The 26,073-nt window shown below is 41.8% G+C and overlaps 1 protein-coding gene across 5 annotated transcripts in view; it reads right to left on the bottom strand.

The window, feature by feature from the left end:
• LOC138182388 (lachesin) overlaps positions 1 to 26,073 on the bottom strand; it is a 253,553-nt gene that overhangs the window by 63,241 nt on the left and 164,239 nt on the right. For 4 of the 5 annotated variants that reach the window (XM_069118181.1, XM_069118185.1, XM_069118182.1 and 1 more), the window contains exons 3-5: positions 25,275 to 25,381; positions 9,139 to 9,346; positions 8,707 to 8,868 (exon numbers count right to left, since the gene is read on the bottom strand). In XM_069118181.1, the coding sequence (XP_068974282.1) occupies positions 8,707 to 8,868; positions 9,139 to 9,346; positions 25,275 to 25,381 (477 nt within the window). Of the gene's footprint in view, positions 1 to 8,706; positions 8,869 to 9,138; positions 9,347 to 25,274; positions 25,382 to 25,985 lie in introns of all 5 variants that reach the window. The other variant, XM_069118184.1, reaches the window with a different exon arrangement.

The following is a 26,073-nucleotide window of genomic DNA, read 5'->3' as shown; positions in this document are numbered from 1 at the left end:
GTTTCATTTACATTAGAATTTAAACGTCTAACGTTAGATAAAATTACATTTCGCAGGCTGGCGGCGTTCATTTTTCTGCGAGGAAGCAGGCAACGCGCCGTTTACTCCCGGCTTCATTAAATACGAACAAACAAAAGTTCTTTTATTCTCTTAATTCACTCTGCAGCTTTCGAGAACCGGCTAGCACAGATGTAAGATAACTGAGCAATTTCTCACACGGTTCGAGTTGGCTTCCTTTCTATTGCACCGTCTGTTACACAAGTCTGCCATATTATGGCGCGTGGGATGGTCAAAGGACGATTAGTCTTGACACGATTATAAACCGGTTTCAGTAGTCGTTTGATGGACTTTCGGATGCGTGTACGCGTTCCGAACGCGTTGATGCATGTATATTGTGTATAATAAAGAAGAAAGTCTTGAGAGCCAGTATCGCCAATTAGTTTGTCATATTTTTCTTCTCTCGTAGGAAAGTGTCTGCGCATATAATGAATTCACGGATATACGACAAACGTTTAACGAACTTATTCAAATTAAAAGCATTTGAACATTAAGGAGAATTAAAATAGCGGCAGTTCATTCGATCCAGCACTAACCAAAATTTTCTTTAAACGAACAAATTTTATACAAGTGGAGTTCTACCCTATCTACATGTAAAAATAACGTCGGAAGTTTGTAATAAAATATTCGAAAATTCTGTGACTATGTAGAGACATGGTTCAAGCTACGAACCCTTGAAAACGAATCTTCTATTTACAACGTTTTATTCTAGCTTTCCCACTTATTTTTACACGTAAAATAACTTTTCATCCAGTTGTATAACACGTTCTACTGCACCGCGTACGAAATCAAATTATCTGCCAACGCTAGAATATCACTCTTACGCGTTTCATCTCTTTCTAACAATCTAGTCGATTCAATCCGAAAGAATCGTTTCCTAAAATCAAGTAAAGCTTCTATCTTTCAATCCACGTTTTCAGAACGATCTTTCCCTGATCTCTGTCCTCGGCAATGTTCCTAGAACTGAGCCCGATTTCTCGCCACTTTACATTGTGCCCACGTTCGAATGGCCCTGGAGGACCGGTCAATCAACATCCATTGACCCGTGGAAAACCTTTGAAACGGTTGGGTCTCGTTCCGTGAGCCAAAGTCAGAGGAAAAAAAAAGTTACTCGCGAATTTGCGTGGCGAGTGTGTGCGAGCGAACGATCGAATGGCAGCCCCGATAATGTCGCGTCTCCGCTCGAAGCGGGTTTCGCAGCGTTCTCGATTCGCTGGCGTCGGTAACTTTTAACGAGACTGTAACTCGCTGCGCGCACCAAATTTCATCTCCCCGTTGAACGATATTAGGTATGGGATGTCGCTCGTTATATATCGGCCGGATTTCCATGCCGACGAGCCACGTCAAAGTGATAGTCTGAGGCGATGCAGGACAATCGTGAATACCGTTGCATTTTGTCCACTTGCACTGGCAATTCCAAGTTTCCGCGGGATATCGCTAATTGCCTTGTCAAGGTTACACAGTTACGTTTGCACCGCGTATTTCTCATCTTTTGATATTTTGATCGTATAAATAGACGAGATTTGCCGAGATAGTTTGAGAAGAGTGTAGCTATGTGGGAATTACAGCGGCCACAAAAGGTGCGTGTGCGCATCATTGTACGTATTATGGTATGTACACACCAATTAATTCGGTTCAACTTAAATTTCGTATCATTTAGTGGTACTTTCCTTGCCACCTTCGTGCGATCACAGAAATGAAACGTAGAGTCTGATGGAAGCAACGCTTCATTGAAAAATAGAGATACAGGAAAAGATACTTTATACAGCGTCTGTAGATGGAAAATTGGCGGTAATTAGAAGATAGGATAATACAAGAGCATAGATAGATCCACTTATGCATCCAACCACTACACTCGCTATGTTAGATCATAGCAACGATCCATCGTGTTTCGGATGAAAAACTTTAGAAACGTGTATTTTGCAATTTCTAAATTGCGTTAACCCATCGTGAAAAGCTTGATAAGGCTCACCGAGTAACGTGTCCGATGCGACGTCCCTTTGCGGACCATCTTTTTCAAAGAGCTTTGAGCTTGAAGTAAATCCACTGGCAATATCGAGCGAAGTTTCATTGCTGAAAGCGGAATTAACGAAAGAAGTTGGCGGTAGAAGTAGATGATCGTTCGATGACGAAAACAATTTGCCGCGAAAAAGGAACGAGCTGGTTCGACTGCGTCTTCGTTCATCGTTTCGATCAAGCGAGATTTAACGATCGATGGCGAAGAAAACAGCCGGTGTACATGACGGACAATATTATATTTTCTCCGTGACCTTTCCATCCAGCGTTGCCTTTTCTTGCCATCTTCCCCTCTTCCTTCTTTCTTTCGCTGTATTTATGACTTCACTTGGCGTAGTGCAGCCGCTACACACGCTTTGGAAAAGCGCAGACCGCTTTAATTAGCAGAAATTAGAGCGGAGAAGAATCCGCAACCAGAAGAAGAAGAAGAAACAGAGGAAGAAGAAGAGCAACACCTTTCTTATTTGGAAGCTCCGCCCAGGCGATTCATCCTAGCTGGAAGCTCGAAAGCTTTCGTACTACTTTCAGGTCTTTGCTCGGTTAATCACGAACAACAAAACGTTGACACGGCTTAACGAACGGAACTATCGTCTCCAGTTACCGAGTACGATGGTTTCACCGCTAATTATTTCGTTTCTTTCAAGTTTTCTCAAACGTAATTCACTATCCAGTCAACGAATGTTAACCTTTTTCATATCTTTCCATTCCTCGAGAAATTCTGCTTGTTCTATCAGGATACTGTCAAACTTCTGACCTCTCTTTCTGTTTATCGAATTGATTGAAGATTTAGGGAGAGAAACTTCTCTAGCCGATCTATTCTAATTCGATCAATATCGAGAAACAGCTATCATCGTTCATTGTTATTCGGTGAAGTTCCTACTTGAAGAAAATGCAGACAGAATGCAGCTTTCTGTACTATGGAGGACTGTGCAAGAATCGTGTCCAAGATTCCTATATGGATTCAAGCGAAAGCCTCGAATTCCAGCTACGATCGGATCGGTTCCTACGTAATCTTCCGGATGGATGATTCGGTTCAATCGTGTTTACTTGCACGAGACAGGATGATGTTGAATTTCCGATAATCCAGCGGGACCGACACTGGCTCGTGCCAATGCTGCCAAAGTTACGAGCATCTTATCTTCGTGATACGTTCGAGACCTCCTTTTCCATCATTGTACTCTCGTTTGTTTCTTTTTTCCGATTGTAGTTTGTTTCAATGTCGGCTACCTAGTTTCGTTCATCAACGGCAGTCGTTTATTTTATCGGTCGGTCAATGTTAATCGTCCTATCGGTAATAATTTCAGCTGAATCGTTTAGATATTTTAATCTTGAAATACGGTTCGCTGTCAGCGACGAAGAGAGAATATTCTGATGTTTAATTAAATTATTCGCTAGTATCGATTAACAGTAAATTGCAAGCAACCCGTTTGGATCGTGTTTCCTGAGAGTATCGAGAACAGAGCAGTACCAGTGGCAACGATGCCACGTAAAACGTCATCAGGCTTTTAGGCGAATACAAGTTGCAACCGATAGAGGGACGTTTGACCTCGCACAGCCAAACCACAGCAGCTCCGTCAGCCTAACACAGCGGTTGGTGCACGTGTACGTTACCCGTGGGCTAATGTCTGCGCCACCTGGGACATTCTGACATTCGGATGCTTCGGTGTCCGAGACGCCAGGACTCACGGTTCTTCCCGGAGGACCTCGCTGATCTATAGCACTGACTGGTTTTAATCCATCTAGTTTTACGATGACAGAGAGTCCACCAGGACTGTCGGAAGTTGGTCAACTTAGCCACGGAATTATCCCACGTAGCGGAACTAGGCTGTGCCACATTAAAGTTTTATCCTCGCTTGTATTGCAGGTCCCGAAAATTTTAAACAGCTAAACGGAAGACACGGCCTCCTTTTTCCTCGTACGAACGAGAAAATTTAGCGCAAAATATCAATTCACGTCAACTTTCGCTTTATCTTTTACGAAACTAAACAGCACGAGGAATTAGCCGAGCACCGCTGACAGAGGATTCTGTTTAATCTTCCCCGAAAACAGCTACCGAGAACGCCACGCATCTTTAGCATCCAGTGAATATTTCATGGATATGCCATGTGCGCGCATAATTTTCACGTCGCCGCCACTGCATCCCGCCCTGTACCGCCCCTTGATTATCCCCACTCCTGGCCATTGCGCCACTGGCAGCCGGCCACGTAGCAGTAGCGGCGTAGCACCGCGCTCCAGAGTTGATTAATCTATACAATATTTAAGAAGCAGCCAGCCGGAGAAAAAAGACCTTCCGCCGGAGCTTTGTTTCTCTACCGTTTTTCTTGCAAATTCTGTCTAGTTTATCCGTCGTTCGCATTGGCACGTTTTTTTCTGTCGCTCTTACCGTGACGAGCCACGTGCACGTATCACAAGCGTATAATCGCGTTATCGTCCGTGAAAAAAAATACGTTTTTCGAGAGGATCGCAAATCTTTCGCTGTAATCGCTTGCATATTTTACAAAGTCCATATTACGGTTGCTAAGGAGCGATGTAACGATCAACTTTATTATCGATATTATTGTCAATATTTAACATTCTCAAGATTATGGTACGCACCCTCTGGACGACCAATACAATATTGTCAATACGATATCGGAAATGATATTGCCCGTCACGTCGCTCCTTTACGATATACCTCACTTCGTCTTCTCTTTCATCGCACAAATTATCGCACGATCCATCGATCCATCGACAAGTTTGGTAGTCGCGATTTCTTAGATTAGCTATCGGAAGCGGTGTATGCACGAGAGCAACCGGTCGTTATGAAAATTTCTCGGCACACAGCTTGTTTGTTCCCAGTTTGCACGAACATATCCGAGAAAATGCTGCGCACGCCGGCAACAGTCACGTCCGTGCAAACACGCAACTGCATTATTAATAATATGGCCAGAGCGAGAGAGGAGGAGATTACTATAGCTGTTCGCAGTCCATTGCGTTGGATCGCACGCGGCAAACCTACCTGGAATTTTCTCCTAGGTAATTTCAACCAACGACTGTCCAATCTTAAACTTAAATTCCAAAAGTCTATTCTGACTTACTTCGGAAAATAATACTGTAGGGAGCGTGTACGTGCATGTGCGACGGTTCGGACGGCACCGGAGCCGTTACTGTCGGAAGAAGGTGAGAAAAATAAGAATTGCCGGCGAGGAAACGTGTAACCGTCGCGACGACGCGATGCGTCGCATCGTATCGATCAACTGATACATAAACCGAGGTAAATGGGCGAGCTGCGAGAATTAAGAATCGAGTTGTTGCAGAAACAGTTTTAAAGAAAGAAAGAGTTAAGAATTGCACGTTGATAATCAACGAGAGAAAAGTAAGTGAATCGTGATATTATAAATTTTGTAACCGCTGAATTGATTGCTTGCTTCCTGCTTAATATAATTTTAATTTCAAACGCAATTCATCAGTCGTGTTCATGCCGTAAGAAAGTGTCGTTTCCCATTCGCTCCTGATCCTACGATATCGATGTTAGTAATAGCCAGACTTGAACAGCGAGGACAATGTGTCCAACTTTTGTCGTGGAGTTATTTAAGATACGTTGTTCGTCACTTATTTTAATCAGAGGGAAATGGAAGAGAAAACACTGCAGATGTTCTGTTTGACGACGGTACCATACAATTTTGAGTTCTTAATAGAATAACATTGATATTAAAGTTTTATTGGAATCGTTTTCATTGAAACTTATTTGTAGACGTAATGGGATGGAAAGAGGGGCAGAAAGAGAGACAGGTTGGAATTCGCGTGAAATGGTAATGAGTAAAATTGCATGGGCGGCTAATTGCATTTCTAATAATGCGCTGGTAAGGGCGGGTTTATATAGTTTATTGCACTTTATTACCCGACCAACTGCAACCACTGGGAATTTTCCTGCTGGTTCTGTGCTGTTTGCACGTTGTTCTCAAGTGTGACGATAGTTATTTATTAAGAAGTCAATAAAAATATAACGTCAGATATATTGCGTATATCACGGTCACGTTGAGAAGGTTTTTAGTTATCATTATTTAAACGATACATTGTTCCAGAATTATAAAATTAAACTATCTGTAACTTTACTAGTTCCAATTACAATTTTTTCTTATTATCATGATATCTATGTATTCATGATATCTTTCACTTGAAAACACCGTTATCAGTAAACAAAGAAATGAATGAGAAAGTTCTAACCATATTCCAACATTCGTTGGAAAACGAATGATAAATGGGCGAGGAGAATCGCAATCATCTACGAACGAGCTTTACGAGGCAACCACGAGAGTGCAATTTTTTGAGTATTTTACAAACGAAAATTCGATCAAATTCATACTCGATTTCGTCCTCTTTTTTATGCTTCCGTTCGCTGCGAGTAATCGGTCCGCGATTGTCTTCGTGGAAATAGAGGATGCTTTGAGCATAGCGCATGCGATGCGAACGGCCACCGCGAATAAAAAAATAACGCAAACGGCGTATGAAATTTTCGTCAAACGAAATCTAAAAAAAAAAAAAAAAAAAGAGAAACAAAAACGGGAGACTCATGATAAAAATTTATATAGCAAACGCGTGCCAGTGAAATCAGGTGCGATGAGTGACTGGCGGTCTAAAAATAAATGCCTGGCATGCGAGATCGCGAGAACCCCGCTGTACAATAAATGTATTAGAAATTAGCCTGTTTCGTATCGCGAGAAAGCATCAGGGAATTAATTCACAATTTTCCAGCGTCGTTTCGCTCATGGTGTTCGCCCCGCCCCATAACTTTATACGATCTCGTATCAGGCGTGAGATCTACAAAACGTTCGTTATTAAACGCACTTTCGCGGCAACGGGGTCGCACGTTTGTTGAAATATTCATCAACTGTTGTCGCTTTTAATCCGTGATTTATATCAGCTGATGTTCAAAGTCGTGTTCAATTAACGGACACTAATCGCGATATAACATTTCGTCGCTGAACCGAACTGGAACGATGTTTATAATTTTGAAACGTCGCGATGCACGATACGAACGACGTTCCGTCGGAAGTATAAGATAACGAAGCAGGACAATGACGTGGTAAAGCTCAGTAACAGAAATATGTACTCGCGACAAGCTTTGTTTTATTCGACAGTCACGTAAACCGAGGAGAGGAGTCTAGAGAACGGTGGCCATGCAAACGAGTAATTACCGTAATACTAATAATATGTCGGCGAGAATGGATTTACGTGTCCCATTGCATTAGGGAAATTACCGGAAACGTTGCCGCAGGCTTCGTTGTTTGACGTGTAAAATCGATGACGAACGGAGCAACAAAAGCAACGGAATACTCCGATTCTGTTACTGTCCGCCGACATTACCTTCCTCTCCTTTCTCTTTCGTTCGAATTGATTACATGTACGCGGCACGCTGCGGACGAGACGTTCCCAACGTACGTTCGCGGCTATTTTAACGTCACGTTTGACTCTGAGGTTTAATCACCGGAAATCGAACATCTGTCCGCCGCTTCCAGTTTTAATGTTTATCAGTAGAACGACTCGGAACATGATTGTTTGGTTTTCTGATTGCGCGCATATCGGAGACGTTGGTTTCCGATTCGTACGGAACCCGTAATCAGACGTTCTTCCGTCTGGGAAATGGAAACAGCTTTATTTCAACGATCGAACAAGTTGCTTCATTTATTTTCAATATTTTGAAAATTGTAGTTTCATAGTTTACGCTTATAGGTATGCACAGTGACTCGCGAACGTATACGAGTGTTTACTATAGTAAAGACTTTAGAGTTGTATTATGCGCGATAAATGAAACATTTTGAAATTTCGTTGACATTATGACGACGTACGATCATCGTGATTATATTGGCAAAATATCAAACTGACTTGAATGTATACATAGAGGCTACGATACATTTATCGCAAGTGAACACTTGGATAAAAATGATTACGCGGTACAAACAATGAATGATCAACTACTCAAATACGATGGTGTATTTTGATTTCAATGACTTCTATATACGCTTTATATATGTATAACGCTCTATACATACATGTAACTTTTATGTACGTTTTCAAATTCGTCTCAAATTTCATCAACGTAGTAATGGTGGTTGTCGTGACATATTATAGCGGCAGGAAAATTTCAAAATATGTCAACGTACACATTATATCCATAAAAAGTTTGTACAGGTGTCCAAATACTTTCGCGAGCCACGGCATCAGCGCGTAAATCTATTTTCGCGATAATTGGTGATTAATGCTTAACGTTTACACGTTATGCAAACGAGATTTTTGACGTTGTAGCATCGAAAACAACACGATTTTAAATCGAAGATGTTATAAACTATACGTAACAGCTCGCAATTCGTTTAATCTACGCTAATTGAGACGAACAGCGGCGCGCGAATATTCGAAGAATCGCGCTTGAATAAATACAGCATTTCGTGAAATTTCCTGTTTCCCTGCGATTTTCGCTAATTGGTGAAATTAAACGGCCGGTCAACGAGTGGAAACTTGAGAATTACTTTCATTGCTTGTAAAGCATCGTTTCGTATAATTAACGCGAGGAGCTCGGTTCTCTCTATGAGGCACACGCGATTACAGTCTTTCGTCTTATACTTCGTGACACTGGTCGAGAAATTGTACGCTCACCTTTGTAATGCCGATTGATGCTTATACTCTGGCCGTCTTCTCTCTTCCACATCAGTTTTGGCGTTGGATATCCGTCTGCTTTGCACGTCAGCGTAATATTCTGGTTCTCACGAACCGCCACTGTGCTCTCGGTGGACAACGAGTCCAAAATGTTCGGTGGTACTTGGAAACAAATAGAGAAGCGCAGAAGGTCAGTAGATCTAATTAGAAGCTGATAGGTTGCCTAGTTCAACAAACAAGTTCTCAAAGCTTTTAAGTATAAATATCGTTCGTCACGTCGGTGGTAAAAAGATCGCTTTTTTCTTCCGTAAAGTAATTCTATCGAACGTTTCGCAATGGATTCTCGTTAAAGCTGCTTGGACGTCTTCGACGCACATAATAATGTAACAACGGCATGCCTTAAGTCGATGGAAGAAGATTAAATATGCTCACCGACAACTTGAAGGAAGCCGACCTGGCTCATCATCGGGTTCGTGTTCAGTTGGCACATATAATAGCCTCGGTCGTCTTGTTGCACGTTGTTGATGTGAAGCAGCCAGGTCTTCTGATTGTCGTGGGACACCGAGAATCTCGGTATCTTCACGACCACGTGTTTGTGAATGGTCAAGAGCATTTGACGACCTACGTGAATCCACGCCACCTGCGAATTAAATTGGATAATGTTCTCAGATCTTTCTTCGTCTCTTTTCTTCTACAGTGATACAGGCAAAAACTCTCTTTCTTCTTCTATTTGAGAAACTAAACCGAGTAAAAGCCATAACCGAGTTGATTAAATTTAAGACGATTAAATATGTTAGCGGTGAAGGTTTGGTCTTGATCACTTGGTCTCGATATAGTCGATATAATCGTTTTTCGGCTGTATCAAAGAAAATGGACTTGCAATTTTTATTTGGAAAGGAGACGTGCACCAATTTATAGCGGTACATACGATCAAGTAAAAAAAAAGTAAATTCGCGTATCAATTTCAGCGGCCTCGACTTTACTTGTAGCGATATAGTTCGAATACTTTAAGAGGAAATCCATAGTTTGCAAAAGAACCATCAACGGTATATCGAATCTCCTGATACACGAGCCAGAAACGAGCGATTCGTGCGACCACTTTGCGTGCGAAATCTTTCAAATTTCCGCTCGTCAATGGGTCGTGATCCATTGGATGCTCTACAAGTGGCGGAACCCGATGCGGGGAACAAGCTGGGAACAACCGAAGAGAGAAAGATGGCCAGCGCCGGGTTGCGCCGGCAACCCTCTCTGCATCAGAAATGCTTTGAACTGTTGAAGTGGTTAGGCCTCGTGGCGGACCCAAATTACGCAACATATCTTAGGACAACAAGGATCGATAAGGATCTAACCGTGAGGGTCGTGTAGTCCGATCTTCTATTCGAAGAAAGAAGGATCGTTGCGGCCGCGGACTCATCCGAGAAGAACAGCGCAATGGCGGCCTTGGAAACAGTGGAGGCCCAAGCCTCAGCGAAGCAAGGATGGCGCGAGGCCAAAGCACTGAGACTCAAAGGATCAGAAGTGCTATAAATGTGGAAAACGAGGCCACATGTCGTACCACTGCCAAGAGGGAAGGGGAGATAAGGAGGAGCAAAACCAAAGAGACAAAAGGGAGAGAGAATCAGAAGACAAATCGAGGTCCAAGGGACTTATCACTACGTTAGCTTTATCGTCTATCAGTCACATGGAAAGGGACAGGATCAGCTACCTTGACTCGGGGGCCACAAGTCACATGACTCCGGACAGGCATCGGTTCGTGGACTTCGTGCCTGCAACTGGACAGATCAGGATTGGTAAGGGGTATCTGGAGATCAAGAGAAAAGGAATGATCATCGTGAAGATGACTAAGGCCTGTGGCGGGTGGACCCCATCCTTGTCGAACGCCCTGTGGGTACCTGAATTAGATGCGAATCTAATTTCAATCAGACAATTGGCAATTGTTGAAGTAGTTACCACTTCTAAGAAAACTCTACATCTGTCTTACAATTTATCCACGAGTTTTCTCTGTTTACACATCGAATAACCTCAACATGAACAAACATTATTATGACCGTATTTTACGCTCGGCTGAGCTAGCGTTCCCCTAACTAAGCTCATTCCACGACAAAGCTTATGCACTTTCGAGGATTTCTGGGTTAAACTGGCTGCCCTCCCATTCGCCGTGCTCTCCTGCCACGCTACTTCTTCTTTTTCATTTCCTTGCCAACGCTCGAGAACGCTTCGTTGCACGAAAGCGCCACTTTTCCTTGTTTTTGCCTTTCCACCTCTTTCCTTCTTCGCTTTTCTTTCTCGATATACATTTAGTCGTATCCCCGTACGAAGGTAACGTTCTAACAACTCTCGACTTCTTTGTTTTTGATGAATCACCTTCGTCACGCGGACGAAGTTGTGTCTCTTTTCTCGTGGCACGATCGGTTCATTGCTCTGGTTCATTAGAAATTTATTCGAAGAACGTCTTTGTGACGAAGAACGACAGATTTCTGATCGATTTTATAATATAAACCAGCCAGATATAAACAGATTCTACGCTCCTTTTTCCTGTTTCTGGTCCCTTCTCATCTCATTTGAGAGTAGTCGAATGCTCCAAGAGGCGACGGTTCCCTCTATTTGTAAGGGAAACTATTCGGAAGACATTGTCCAAGTCGCACTGATTATTTTCTTTTATCTTTCCTGGAGAATACTTGCTCGCATAATTACGTAACAAGCGTACCATGCCAGGGGAATTAAGCGACTCGACGAGAGGCAGATCATTCGGCGATTCAAACTCGTGCAACAGAATTTGAAACTTTGCTAATTGTTCTCGAAAGAATGCTTCGGTAGAATCGTTCCTTTCGTAGTCAGACACAAACTACTCGATCTTAGCGAATAATTAAAGCAACCGACCAAGACTTTGTTCGATTGCAACGATTTTTAAAAACACCTCTGAGCATTTCGTCTGAAAATTTCCGAAACGCGAACATAGATTAAAAACATACGACTAGGAAATTGTTTCTACGCTAAACATCGATCAAAGCGGATGGCTCGATTCGTTGATTTAATTTATCGAAAGGATCAAAGGAGCGCAGACGAGGCAGCTAACAACCGCTTGGAGGAACGCCATATCGAGGAAGATTAAAGCTTAGTTGAAATCGGTTAATCCTTAGTTTCCAGTGTAGTCATATACGTCGTTCTTTACATCCAACGTACCTCGTATTTCATCATATCGAAACTTCCACCGGTAGTCTCCTCCATCTCCCTTTATAATCACGTCGTCATTAACCGCGTTCCTTTCCAAATGAATCATTCAAACTCATTAATCATCTACTACGCTACCATTTCATACGAAATATCGTTCGTTCTAAACCGATTATTAAAGGATCAAAGGTACAGTTACTGACCAAAATTTGGTCGCAATCCCGGGCGATGGATCGTGAAAACTGAATGGCGCTCGATCGAGAAAACGAGAGCCGGCTCTCTGATGCGCAAAGGTAGCTGCCGGCGTTATATTGGCCTTTAAACGATCTCGAGGTAAAGCTCGCGCCGCTTGCGGCCTCGATTGAAATCCCTGGCACTGGTTCAAAGTCAAGCTCAACTGCCACCGCGATACTGGCAACTGACGCTTTATATCGCGAGGAAAAAGCGTTATGTCGGTAGCGGCGAGTTTTTGTCGCGGTCAACCTGTTTAAGAAACTTCGATCGATTTTGCCTCTTCGTTTTTTTTTTTTTTTTTTAAAGTGGGTATTGCCTTTGTGGAAGTTTCTTGGTAAACACCAATGTTTCTCCCTTTTTTTGTTTGTAAAGGTAGCGATACTAAATTTTAGAGATATTTTACAAACTATTTGTCGACGTTTTTTGAACTGGAAACAATTTTTAGAAAGTTCCTCCTTTTGTGTTCGATGTTTTCAGTAACGGCTATCCTGTGAGTAGGATTCGACACTTTCATCTTGAACAGAAATCAACGGTGCAGGCTGCTCGCGCTTGTTGCTATCTATCGACAGTCACGCGGATGATTCAGTGCAATATAGATCGACGCGTTCATCGTGCTGGCCCGATCACTTTTGGGTTCGTGTGCCAGCGGCTGTCAACCAAATCGAGTTTTTTTGTACTCCGAAATGACCGGCACGTATAAAACCGATAAAAGGTGACGGGAAAAGGAATAAACGCAACTCGTCAAAAATGAAAAAAAAGGGAGGGAAAAACACGCTTCAAAAGTGGAAGAGAAATAATTTTTTTCAATTTCACGGGAAACATTTTTTTAAAACCGAGTCGATAGTTGTTCACCGATTCCGATCTAATTTCTCGCCACTTAAATATCGTTTACAACCTTCTTGCTCCACTCCCGACTCAAGGCTTGTACGTAATAAACGTAATTAAAGACGCGTTCCGTTGCTAGAACATACAGTGGCTACGGAAAATATTCGCCGCAGGTTTTATATTTCATTTTCATGGTATCAAATTTTCGTAGTCATACGAGAAAGTACCATCAACTGATGCAAAATTTAATGTACTTGGAGCTAATTTAATTACTACGTAAATGCTGTACAATAAATACAACGGTGTGCCGATACTTTCTTCGACCATTGTGTTTTCAACATTCGGTCGCCACTATTTTGTATCTTTTAGATTAACATTAACCGTCAATGATATGCCCTGAAACCATCTGGAACGCGGTTCACCCGTCTCATCACGGTCCAGTTTCGAATGACAGCAATTACTCGGCGACCGTAGTCGTTGGTAGCTGGGAAGCAGGACGAGTCACGTGCCATCTTAATGTTACAAACTCTCTACGGAATCTACGCTTGTCTCGCTTTAAATACGTGCTTCGTCAGTCGTCTACAGTCTACAATACCGACGTGCCGTTGACATTCACAACGAATCTCCATTTGACCAGCTGAAACGTTCCAGCTGAATATAAACGTGATCTCTTGGCCGTAAATGTCAGCCAATTACTCAGTTCATTTATACGAACCGGTCGATAACCTACATAATTATCATCTTGCCAAGGAACTCGGTTTCAGTTCGACAAACTCAGAACGCTTGTGTAGAATTTAGCAACATCTTCGTTCATCCTTTTGGAAAGCAGACGTCGTTATCCAGCGTGACTCTTCGTAAATCCTTCGGAATTTGATTCGAATTCCAGCGAAAGGGGTGTGTTAAAGAGAATTCTAAAGCGCTGTCGTCCGAGATCCTATCTGCAACGAAGATGAGGCGCATTTTCGAGGAAGGACATTAGCATTAACCCGTTGCTCTTCGCCATCTACATACTTCTTTTTTTACGCACGCTCGATAATCAACAGCGTGGCTCTAAATTTTTCCCGGCGAGTAATAACCCCCCGAGAAAATTCTCAGCCTCGTAAACGATACTCGTTCGCTCTCGTTCGAGAGTCGTTACAGTGGCTGTAACGGGTGCGCGTTGCTGCAAGGCGAAATTCGAAAGTGCAGCAGCCCAGGGTTGGTTAAGAAGAAACGAGGAGGAAGAAAAGACGAGAAGAAAGAGTAAATTGAGAAGAGCCAGGGGGAAGTTGGTCAGAAACGAACATGGTGAACTTTTGGGAACTGAGGCTGGTTTGGGAAATACTAATTTAGATGCAAACTGCGAACTATAAAAAATGTTAGAAACCATGGCCCGGTGGTCATCCGTGAGAATACTTTCCGCGAAGCTTCGATAAAACGCACTTCAGTTATATGTGTTTTAATAAAGACTCTCGCGAATACATCAACCTGGTTACAGGCGGATCTTCGTTTTTCTCTTTTCCTTTTTCCGATAGAGGAATTCCTTAGAGCAGCGTAGCTGTTCAAACTGACCTCTTGGATGAAAGTACAGCGGCTACACTGAATATTGATACACTATCGCGTATGTTGTAGTATTTACGCGCTAACGAATTCGGACCAAGTAAAAATGTAAAATCTGATAGAAAGAAAAATATTTCATTGGAAAGTACGAGTGTACGTCCAATACTGATTGTAGTCATCGTATCTCGGACTTTGCACCTTCACGTACTTCGAAAAAGAAACATAAGAGAAGAGCAAAAGGACGATCGATTTCTCGTGTTTCCGCAAGAATGTTCCTCGATCTCTTTAAATGTCATCCGAAATTAAGTCGTGGCGTAAGATAAAAAAAGAAAGGCAGGGAAGAAGGACAGGAAAGGGGGGCAATAGTCGTTGGAGTTTACGCGGAGTTTCTTAAAACAATCGACCAGTCGATCTAGAATTTAATTAACCACCGCATGGAATGGGGCGAAGGGAGAAAAAGTAACCGAGTGGCTGGAGAACATAACAAGAGAGAGAGAGAGGGAGAGAGAGAATGCTAGAACGGAGAGAGGGAACGCAGGAGTGGCGGATAGAGTCAAGGAGAAAGGAGAGGAAGGTCGAATCGACGCGCAATTCCAACAACGGCGCGGCGTTTAGCGTCGAGGAGGGGAGTTGCTCGTTTTAATCAACTTTGCGAAAATATTCCCGACGTTTGCCGGCACAGTCATTAGACCGAACTTGATTTCCCACAAGGTCGCTTTTATATTTCTCCGCGGTTTTTAGTCTTAACGTTGTTATGGCATATTTTCCTCCCCCCGTCCTTCTTTTCTTTTTTTACGAATGAAACATCTGCTGACAGCTGATCGTCGTTGGAGAAATCCGAACATGTCGTCTAGTAGAGCAGATGGGAGCAACTTACTCATTCCCTTTGCCGCCTGTCGTTCGACGCTTCTTTAAAATGTGCGAATCGATTCGTTGACGTGGGTAAAGGGAGTTTCCGTAGTTCAGAAGCGGAGACCAGAGGGGAAAGTTGATTGGTGGAGAGATCAAGGGGAAAGATTGGAACTCTGAAAGGATGAAGTTTTGCTTCACTCAAACGCGATGGAACGTCCTTATTGTCTTGAGAAAGTTGAAGATGTATTACGGAATGTGATTAGTATTGATATTTGCAGTATCCCAGTGGGAACTATACGTATAGTTCCTCCACTGTCTACTCTGATAACAAACTTGAAAGGCGTAAACAATTGCTTTGACATTGTAATAAAATAAATAGTGTAATCTATAGATTAATAACGCAGTTATTATTGTATTATTATTATTATTATAATTATTATGAGTAATATAGTAACTTCTATATACTGTCATTATTGCGTTATTACTCACTGCTTCCGCCATGTGAATCACTCGATCTGTATTATATGCTTTTTTTAGCCGAGAATAGCGTTTAATATAGCCGATAATGATTATTTTTAACTCTGGATGTACCTAGATTGATAAAGTACAGGATATTTTAGGGTTGTACATACTCGTATTACATTATTATTAAAGGTACCTACACATTTGAAAATATCAGCTATAAGAAAATCATGTTCTCGAAATAAAACGATCTGTTCTAGCGAAAATGTCGTAGCTTAGAAATAGATTTTTCGAGGAAATTAACATTCATCTGTGTGGTGGATAGTGTCGAGGAATATAGAATAACGAGAACGAGAGATTGCTGTTGCAACCCGTCAAATATATTTGGAATAAATTAAATAAATTAAACGATATAAATACTGTCGAGAGACGCTTGTACTTGTTTGCGGATAACTCGATAACTCGTATACTCCGTTAGTCGCTGTTAATAGTTCGTATAATAATTCGTATGATAACTCGAATAATAACTCGGATAATAACTGACAGGCTCGCGATCGCGTCTGTTTATTTATACTGGTCAGGGGGAGAGTCGGAAAATTTGAATTCGTCTTTGATCGACGGTTGCGCGTAGCGGCGACATTGTTTTCCCCGGAGTTTGTTTATCGTTATGTTTGAAGGCGGTGTTCGCGTTCCGAGGCAAAACGACAACATGAGTCGCTCTCGATTCGCATCGTCTTTTGACTCATGTGTCGCTACATCTGCAATCTTATCTGTAATTTGAAATGACCAATAGTACTGAAATGTCTAAATTTATATCCAAATAAAATGTTTAAATAAAGAAAGATTCGATAAGATGTACAATAGACGATGATAGACTTTATCTAGGATCTAGAAAGAATCAATTGTAGCAAATTCTATGTTGGACGCGATTAAAGAGGGAGAAGGAAGGTGGCGAGAAATGAATTATTCTCTGGCGCGAAAGTTTCGCGTTAATCGATAAACGTTATCACTACCTTCTCACTTGATGTTTTTCGTCGCGAAGAATACATTTCCTGGATGAGGTACCACGATCTGACACTATTTCCTTCGGATCTCGAGGTAACTCGACGATTTATCGGCGCGGTAATTAAAAATAATTTCACAGACCACGAGAAGCGACTCACGGCGACACGCGACGTCCAAATCGTCGGCGCGTCGTGGCGCCGACGCCTGACGACGCACGCTCGCACCGCTGTAATTCGGTTAGCAAATTAATTATTAAATTCATTTCCTAATTAGCTAATTACAGAGTACGCGCAACCGTGCCGCCTCCACTTTTTCCCCTTTTACCGGAAGAGCTCACCTCCCTTGTCTTTCCGTTCTGTCAATAATGGACACACGTTTCAACGTGTTCAATGTTTTTGATCTCGTCATGTCTCACACGTATTGTATTCTAATATCTTGATAATACATTCATAAGGAGTTCAATGTAAGTGGAAGTAAAGGCGATATCGTTTCATGTTTTTCGGATGGCGCTTGTAATTATGAAAATATCAAGATTGATAAAGAACATATTTACTTTCCCAGAACTGAATTCGTTTACCTTCTGAGAAATATTGTGTTTGTTAATCGTTAATAACAGAAACATGTTTTGCTACAGCTGGTTTTGTAAAGAGGACACGACGTATTAAAATTTGGGACCGATTTTACCGAAAAGAAGTACGTTTATCGTTTAATCGATTAGTAAGTTAAATAAAGGGCACGATGCTGCGTATATTCAACATCGAGTATGAAAAAGTTAATAAGTTACGAAGCACTTGGTAGATCCAGTATAATGATAAATTAATTTTATACTTACAAAATGAAGATGGCTTGTTTATACGACGGACCAAACTAAATTACATTATATTTCTAAAATATTTTTAGTAGACTGCGGATGTTTATTCAAATTCACGTTCACGTGAACATAATAAAAGAAACGAGAATTAAATAGAGATTTATTTCATTCTTTAAAAATATTATGAATACTTTACTTTAATATTATAACGAATACTCACTCTCTTTACTGGATGTTTTATACATTTTTGCATGTTACGTATATGCAGTACATTTCTGCATAAATTCATGAACAATCGCAGCGTACTTATTAAAGATCGCTATATATGGAACAACAAATTTTATATGAAACAATCGTTTACCTTCTTTCTCGTCGTAGAATATGAAGATGCGTTATTTATTAAAGAATTTTTCTTCTGCGTTAAATCAATTCTTTGCTTACCGGCTTTTCTTTTGCAATTTAAACAATACCGTACGCCTACAGATACGACAACTAATAAATGAAAAAATAACTGAACAAGGTTAAACTGTAATTGTTTTTATAATTCGAATTCGAAAATTTGAATTCCTTATATTCAAGATAACGAACGATGAAAGATCGATGGCAAACAAGGCGACCATCTACGTTCTTCATATTCGGCGTATTTCGTCCTTGCGTTGTAATTTCCGACGAGTATAATGGAACAAAATTGCGGCACGTCTGCCTCTTCTTGCAACCTAATCTACGAAACCGTACATATCGCGAGCCATTTTTTTCAATTTACCGTCCATCGTACCTCAAGAGCACGTAACGAATACGCGTGCCGAGTATTCTACAAGCGGACCAAGCGTAGAAATTCATTTGAACGAAAGAGTTTCATCGTGATTCCCTGGCTTCGTGGTATAATTAAATTCGTGGAAATTGACAAAGTCGTACGGTTTCTTTCGGTATCGGCTGGAACATTCTAAATAGGGAACGAGCGAAGATACTTCGTTGCAGGCGTTAAATAGAATTTTCTGGCGTTCCGATCAAAGAGCTGGAAGTCGACTCGGCCCCTCGGGACTGTACCAGTGAAACGTCGAATCTAATGAGACTGTTAGATCGGTGAAATGGGTGATACACGATTTCAAAGTCGAGGGAAAAACTGGCAGACCGATTGTTTCTCGCTGTTCGTTCTCGAAAATAACGTTCCAACGTCGTCTCTGCAGACTCAAACGCGTGCTCGTTGGCTGGCGAAGAACGCGGATAAAAAATTGATGAAACCGCGGAAAAGTAGATTCTCTTTTTACGTTTGATCGAAAGCCATAGGTGGAACGGCGAGCAATGATGGAACGACGAGGAGAACGGGAGGAAGGATCGATAATGGTTAATACGTTCCTGGCGGTGGTTCTCCAGCCCAGGCAAGGTATCGTGATTCGATACGATTTTTCCGGATTGATTTTATTGGAACAGATTAAAGGACAGACTACGCGTTCGTGAATTGCGTCCCATCGGTAGATCGTACGATACCGATGGAAAAGCTGGGATAGCGACTGACGTGTAACGAACCCCTTCGATTCGGTAGCAAACGGAGAACGTGGTTCAAAAGCGTACTCCATCACGCAAAATAATGTTTCCGCGTGTACCGTGAAGCAACGAGCTTTAATGAAACGTTAATCTGGAATGGAGAAACGTAAGCGAACCGGCATCGAATAAATTGTTAAAATATACCGGGCGAAATTTCGAGCTGCGTTCGACCCAGTAAATTTCCAGATAACGTTTCCATTTGTTTACTCCAATATCGATCAGCAACCTTTTAATACCGGACAAATTTCGCTACGATATTGTAAATCAGTTCTGACGTTTTATAGTCCACTATAAAATTGTTTTGATCGCTCAATAACTAGGCTGCGGATTCTCATGTATCTATGAACAAATTTTAATCTCTGCAAGTTTATAGAACCATCGTAATATCACAAAATCTGTAAAATAATCGAAACGAAGTATTCGCCATTTAAAACGTGTAATAGATCTCTGTTTTAGATCATACAAAAATATAACAATTATTTTGCAAACGTGCCAGGCGAATTTCATTTCTTCCTTTTTTCTTTTCTTTTTCTTTATTTCTACAGAAAATACATCATTTATATAAGTATAGAAAAGATCCGAAGATTCTTGAAAGGGTAGAGGAACGATCGTGCGGTGTGGGACATTTATCGACCTACCAACCTTCGTGGTAACATGTCCATTTATGGTTTCTTAAGGAAAAGGAAAATGACACCGATCGTCCGGGGGAACGTCTTTCTCCGTGAAGTTATCGGTTCCGATCGCGGGTGGAATCGACTGAAAAGGCCTCAATTTTTATTCTTAGAACGTAGAGGGCTGCGAACATCTTTATGTTTCTCCGGTATAATGGTCGAAGCTGTAAACGCGGATGAGCTTACAGTTTATTGTCGCCGCATAGTAACGCTCGTCTCTTCCTTCATAAAAATAGATCAGCCGAATTATTAAAATTCTTCTACCGGCTTTGCAACGTTCGTTGTTTCTCTAAGAATTCGCACACTTTCGTCTCGTTACTGGAGTTACGTATAACGAATTATCATCGCCGTGCTTATTAACCATTCACCGTCCACCATTCCTTTAATTCCCGTTTATACTTCCAAGGTACTTTCGCCGTAATATCTGATTTTTCTAAGACCTTTCCTCTCAACGAGGATGATGTTCAATGGATAGGTACTGGATGTATATTAATTTGCATTTCCGCTCACGTTCCGCCACCTCGAAATCTTTCGTCATTTAATACTATCTTGATTCAATCCGAGAAAATTATTATTTTACCCTGCAGAATTTAAAGTCCTAAAAGTTGTAACGTATTTGAAGGATATACAGTGAGTTTAATCTATGCAGTATTAATTCTTGCATGAAATTATACACGAATAATTGAATTCAATTTAATTAATATAGATAATATTTATAATTACTCACTCTTCTTTGACGCAAACGTAGATATACACTTATCTCGAAAAGGATGTAAAGACGAATAATTATTATTCCTTTCATTCCCTTTAATCCACTCGCGTTTCCCTTCCTTCCTCCCTTCTCCTAATCCTCTCTCGATTTTTCTTCTTTCCCAATCTCCTCCTTTCCCTCTGCGTACTTTTTCATCGATCTCACGTCCACCGAAATATATACGAAACATGTATCTATCCAATACCAATCAGTGGCGATACAGAGATTTCACGTATCACAGTATCTACTTTCCACTGACTACATCTATGTAGAAAATGTATTTGTTTATACGAAGAATCTTGTACGTATCCGTCAGATCTTTCACGATGTTCGCTTATTAAATTAACCTTATACGTGTCCTTTGTCACGGAAATTCTTTAAATTCAGCGCCCAACTCTCCCTTTACCGCAAATTGTCCCTTCGTCGGCTGAAAATCAAATTTCCATCGGTTGCGTTGGATTCCTTGAAAGGGATCGAACAAAGGAAGGATTCGAATCCCTTTGGAATCCGGTTGGAAAGAGGACGAGCGCGAGAGTGGCAATTTTCCGGGTACGGCACGTTGTCGTTCAGGAACTCGCGTTCGTAATTGGCTCGGACTAATAAGCGCCTTCAACCAACCGGCAATGTCTTCTCCGGGTTCCCGCGTGCAGTCACGTGCACGTGCGTGGAAGACATGCAGACGGGGATGCGGCGCAAGTTTCGGCCCGGAACACGTGCCGCTCCCATCTACCTCGCAGCGGTGCTCAATCATCTCTTGGCCACGTAATTGCGCGAAATTCTTCGTGATAACGGGATCGTGGCCGAGACTATCGCTCTTGCGACTTCCTCGTGCCACGGTCGGGCGTATCTTCTCCCATCTGCCTTTCCGGCGCTATCTATTTTACAAGAAAGAGATCGCAATCGCCGTTGTATCGTAAACTCTGAATTTACCGAGAAATTTCGTTATCTTACGTTACGCGGGCAGCGCAAATCGGCCGTCGTTTCGAAACCGTTTCAGAGGATTCGAAGGTTATGAACGTACACCAAGATTATCGAGAAATCGCTATTTTAAGACATTTCGTAAGTGGAAATAATTCTGTTTGTACAAATTATATAGGGGAAACGATTAACATTTACGTCTATCCTGTCAGTTGTTTCGTTTCATGGACCTTAAGAATGATAGATACGAAGCGCAAACAAGATAGAGAGAAAGATTAGCCGGTATAATGCTAGCGTAAAATGAAATTGTTTGTAAGTTCGAAGATAAGTCTCCAACGACGACCTTTTACACGAACCTCTTTATCGCTTTGACTTCTAGAATCGACCCTATGAATAGCAACCCCGCCCCCCTATATTTTGTGGCACCCTATGTATATATTTGAATCGTGGAGAGACCGCTAAATAAAATTAGTCAGAGCATGAAAAATTGCCGGACGCAGAAAACTTGCTACGATATCATAGGGCAAATTAACCATGATATACAATTCTACCAGTTTTCAAATTATGTTGAATTCGGTGAAACGTAATGAGAAAATCCGCTTGGCACGAAATCAAATTAAACGTAAATAAAAATCGCATCGACCCCTTAAAACTTGGCTGACGAAATATTTACCGCCGTCGCGCCACTCTTTACCTGTTTCAAAATTTAATTCGAACCAACGCGACGGCGTCAGTCGCCGAACCGTCTGCGCTTCTCGTTCTCTGCATTTAAAAACCAAACAGATTCCGCGTTGCAATTTTGAAATCCCGATGTTTCGAACGCCCTACTGAAAATATTTCTCCCTAGAACTTTCCAATCTTAACGTTTCTATCGTACCTACATACGCTATAAAATACCCATCTATATACACCTACTATCTCTATATATGTACACACACAGGAGAATTTTCCATAATCTCTCCTCCATGGACAGAATATAAAGAGGACACTATTCTCGACAAAGGTCCCGCGATTTATTCGCCAGTTTTTCAGCCTACGGTGGAGCTGGTTCCTCTCGATCCGTCTCGTGGATGGTCGCTGGTTCCGCTGGCCGATATGTTTGTTCGCGTGTAATGTCGATCTTGCCGTAGGCTGGCCTCGTAGTTACCAACATCGAGCTCCTCCACGGGACAACTGATGCGTTTCCAATAGCGGCGGCGAGGCGCAGTGGCGGAGGCGGTTGCATAACAACGGTCCTCCGATGCTGGTCGGTGGGAGGCATCGAACTGGTCTGAGATACCGTCGAAGAATCCGCCCCTGGATCGTGGAGATTGCGGTCCACGGCAGAAAAGAACCGATGGAAATTACCGACACGCCAGCCAACGGGAGAGGAAGCATTCGTCGGAATCGCGGTAATGCTAATAACTCCGGGATCTCCCGATGCAGTGCAAGTACATAATTGAACGTCAGAGAGGATAGGGAAAAGACAGCGAATAAACCGAAGAAGGGACGAACGAGAAAAGCGCGCGAGCCGCGTTACATTTCCGTTTGCTCGCCGTCTCCTTTCAACCAGGCCACGTCTTTTGTACTTTCTCCTCGTTTAATGATTTACGACCGCGAAACTGGTAAATACTCGAGTAATACGGAACACGCGTTACGCGCTCCACCAATATTATCCTAATGAGCGATCGTGTGTACCAATGCAAACGTTTCTCGTAATTCTTTTTCTTTGCTTTCTTTCTCCCTTCTATCTCTCGTCCTTTCTTTTTTCTCCGATCTTCTTTATTACTATATCACCCGATCTCTACCCTTTTATTTTACTTTGCCCGCTGTTCTATAACCTTAATCGATGGCTACGCGTGCCGGCCAACGGATGAATTATCGCGGTGATCTTGCTCCGGCGTGGTTTTACACGCGCGATAATAGCAGAGATGTTTAAACGATCGTTTCCGAGAAAATGAACGGCCATTCTCGTTCTCATTTCCCTTTCTGTTTATTCTTAATCTTCTCTTTCTGCTGTTCCGTAACTTGAAAGGAACGGCGATTGCTAGGTAACGTAATGCTATTTCTACTTTCGTTCTTACTGATATTGGTTCTTTAACGACGACTCCTCTTTAGATTATATTTTTCATTCGGTATCTGTTTCATGTCGAGTCTCTCGAACTTGTTGGATTCTTCAAAGGAAAGGAAACTAATTACAAGCTAAATAAATTGTCTCTTAGCCTCTTTTTCTGTCGTTAAAAATCACTATACAGTTGATAGCTTGGCAGTCGGAATGAGTCGAGTATAATGACGAGAAGCATGCTGAAAAGCATTATTTCTAAGAACGCTTGGAAAGATGGATCACAAATAAACTCAAACCAACTGTGCACCAAATCGGCCACAAGTTTGTCTTGTACGAGCATGATAATTTGATTAATCCGAATGAAACTGACATGGATCAAACGTGTAGGTGTATTTAATAATGTAACGAGTGCATGAATTCGCAATAGTCTGACGTATTAAAATCAGTATAAGTACAAATACAGAGATAATGTATGCCAGTTGTAATCGTCGTCTGCTCAATGTTACTATGCCGATCGAAGAAAAGGTAATAATACTCTGTCATAGGGAGCACGTTCATACATTTATACCAACGAACGTTACCACAAAAAGTTAATCTTCCTATTTACGTAACTCTGGCTGAAGATTACAAGAAACGGCAATAACAATCTGTTCAGAGTTCATTTGCCTCTAGACTTTGTAAACCAAAACAACGTTACTATTCAATGGCACAATAATAATAATCTCTCTCAGATTTGAATTTTCCGTTTCAACTTTTTCAACGCTCGTGTGCCGCTACAAAACTTTATCCGTCCAGACGACGCAAAATAGTTTCGTCAGCTACTGCGAATATGTTCGATTATGTTAATCGAATTGCACAGGACAAGCGAGAAGACGGAAGTTGCTCGTCGAAAGGAGCATCATTCGCATCCTTTGAAAGCCACCTATTCTGCACGGTGACACGTGTTTATTCGGTTTTTGAAAACGCTATTCACGTTGTAGTGGGCGACACCCAGAGCTCTAGTTCGGTCGAACGGGCTCCTTGGTGCGCGTCGTTCCATTTAAAATCGTCGCAACAAAAGTATTTCGAGCGTGCACACCGCGACAAAACGTTTCGCCAGCAGCAGCGAATATTTTGCCTTGGAGGGACGGCCCAGGGAATCGATATATCGGGAGCAGATAGCGTAAATATTTTAGAACGCGGCGATGTTACTACGTCTGCGGCGGCGTTTATTATTTACACGCGATATTGCGTAATAATGGAGCCATTGACGTGCGCTTACGTAAGCGCCAGGTTCTGCTTCAACCGCACACTTCTCGCGAGATAGCTTTCAGAGAAAATTCGATAGTGCAAACCGAGATCGTGACTATGTGTGTGTGAATCACCCCGTTGCGTCATTTTTAACTTTTCGTCGTACCTCGCTCTCTCAATTCAAATTAATTAGAAAAATTTCAATCTCGTTGAATCTGGTTCTTCGCAAAATACGTTCATAATTCAAAGACGTACATTTACGTACTTAACGCGTTATCTCCGAACGTTTGATCACAACGAACAGCCGAAAGAAAATGTAAGAAATTTTAGATAGAACTTGTTGAATCGAATCGAGTTCTCTTGCAATCGTAAAGGGAGCTTCGGCGCAAGAAGCTTTTCGACGGCGCAGAGAGAGAAAAGGAGAGAGAGAGAGAGAGTTACGTGTACATATATTAGCGAAACTCGGAAACTGCATAGAACGATATGGCATTGATTCTTCGATTTAATTACCTTATAATTACCGAGGTTTTCAACGACACAGGGTAAGCTGACGTCTCTCCCCAATGGCACCGTGACGTTCGGTATTGGCTCGGCAAACATTGGTCGATCGGAGAGAGCTGCACAGATAGAAAATTCCATTAATCGCTAGTTTCTTCCTCGTGTTAATTATTTGATGTTTCAAGGAGACGATTTCACAGATCGACCCTCGACATGGGTAAATTTATCGTCCGATACACAATCATCGAGAATATTCATTTTGCTTTTTATAATAATACGACGAAACGATATTTATTAGCTACTACGTTATTCGCTTTTAATATTCGTCGACATGGTTCGTTTTACATCGTAAACTATCGATACCTTGTCGAAATGAAAGGTTAGAGGATGTTTTTCGAAACAGTTACATACGATGTCGGTCGAGATAGAAACGCATGGTAGGTGAGAAACAAGTTTCCAAAGAAGACGAAAAGGAAGAGGAAGAGGAAGAGGAAGAGGAAGAGGAAGCGGGTCACCGCGAGTCATACCAGTCAAGAAATCCGTTGGGAAAGTTTCAGAATTGGTCAAGGGTGAAGCAAGAGGGCAGTTGGTTAATCGTTCGAGTGGAAGAGGAAGCCGTCGATTCTATCTCGAAGCTGCATTTATCGGAAGCGTATACAGAAGAAAGCGAGTCTCCAACTGGAAATTGTATAATATCACGTCGTGATAAATTATTTCGCTTACTGATATCTTATGTATCATAAAATCCGTCAAATATTTTCCAACTGAACGTTTACTCTGCCGATGTAATCGTTCCGCTATGTGACTGTCA

Source organism: Bombus flavifrons, chromosome 8, assembly GCF_040668555.2.
Source record: "Bombus flavifrons isolate JBK064 chromosome 8, iyBomFlav1_principal, whole genome shotgun sequence".
Classification (NCBI taxonomy): Eukaryota; Metazoa; Arthropoda; class Insecta; order Hymenoptera; family Apidae; genus Bombus; species Bombus flavifrons.
Note: the sequence above shows the minus strand (reverse complement) of the source record. Positions and strands in the feature narration are given on the sequence as shown.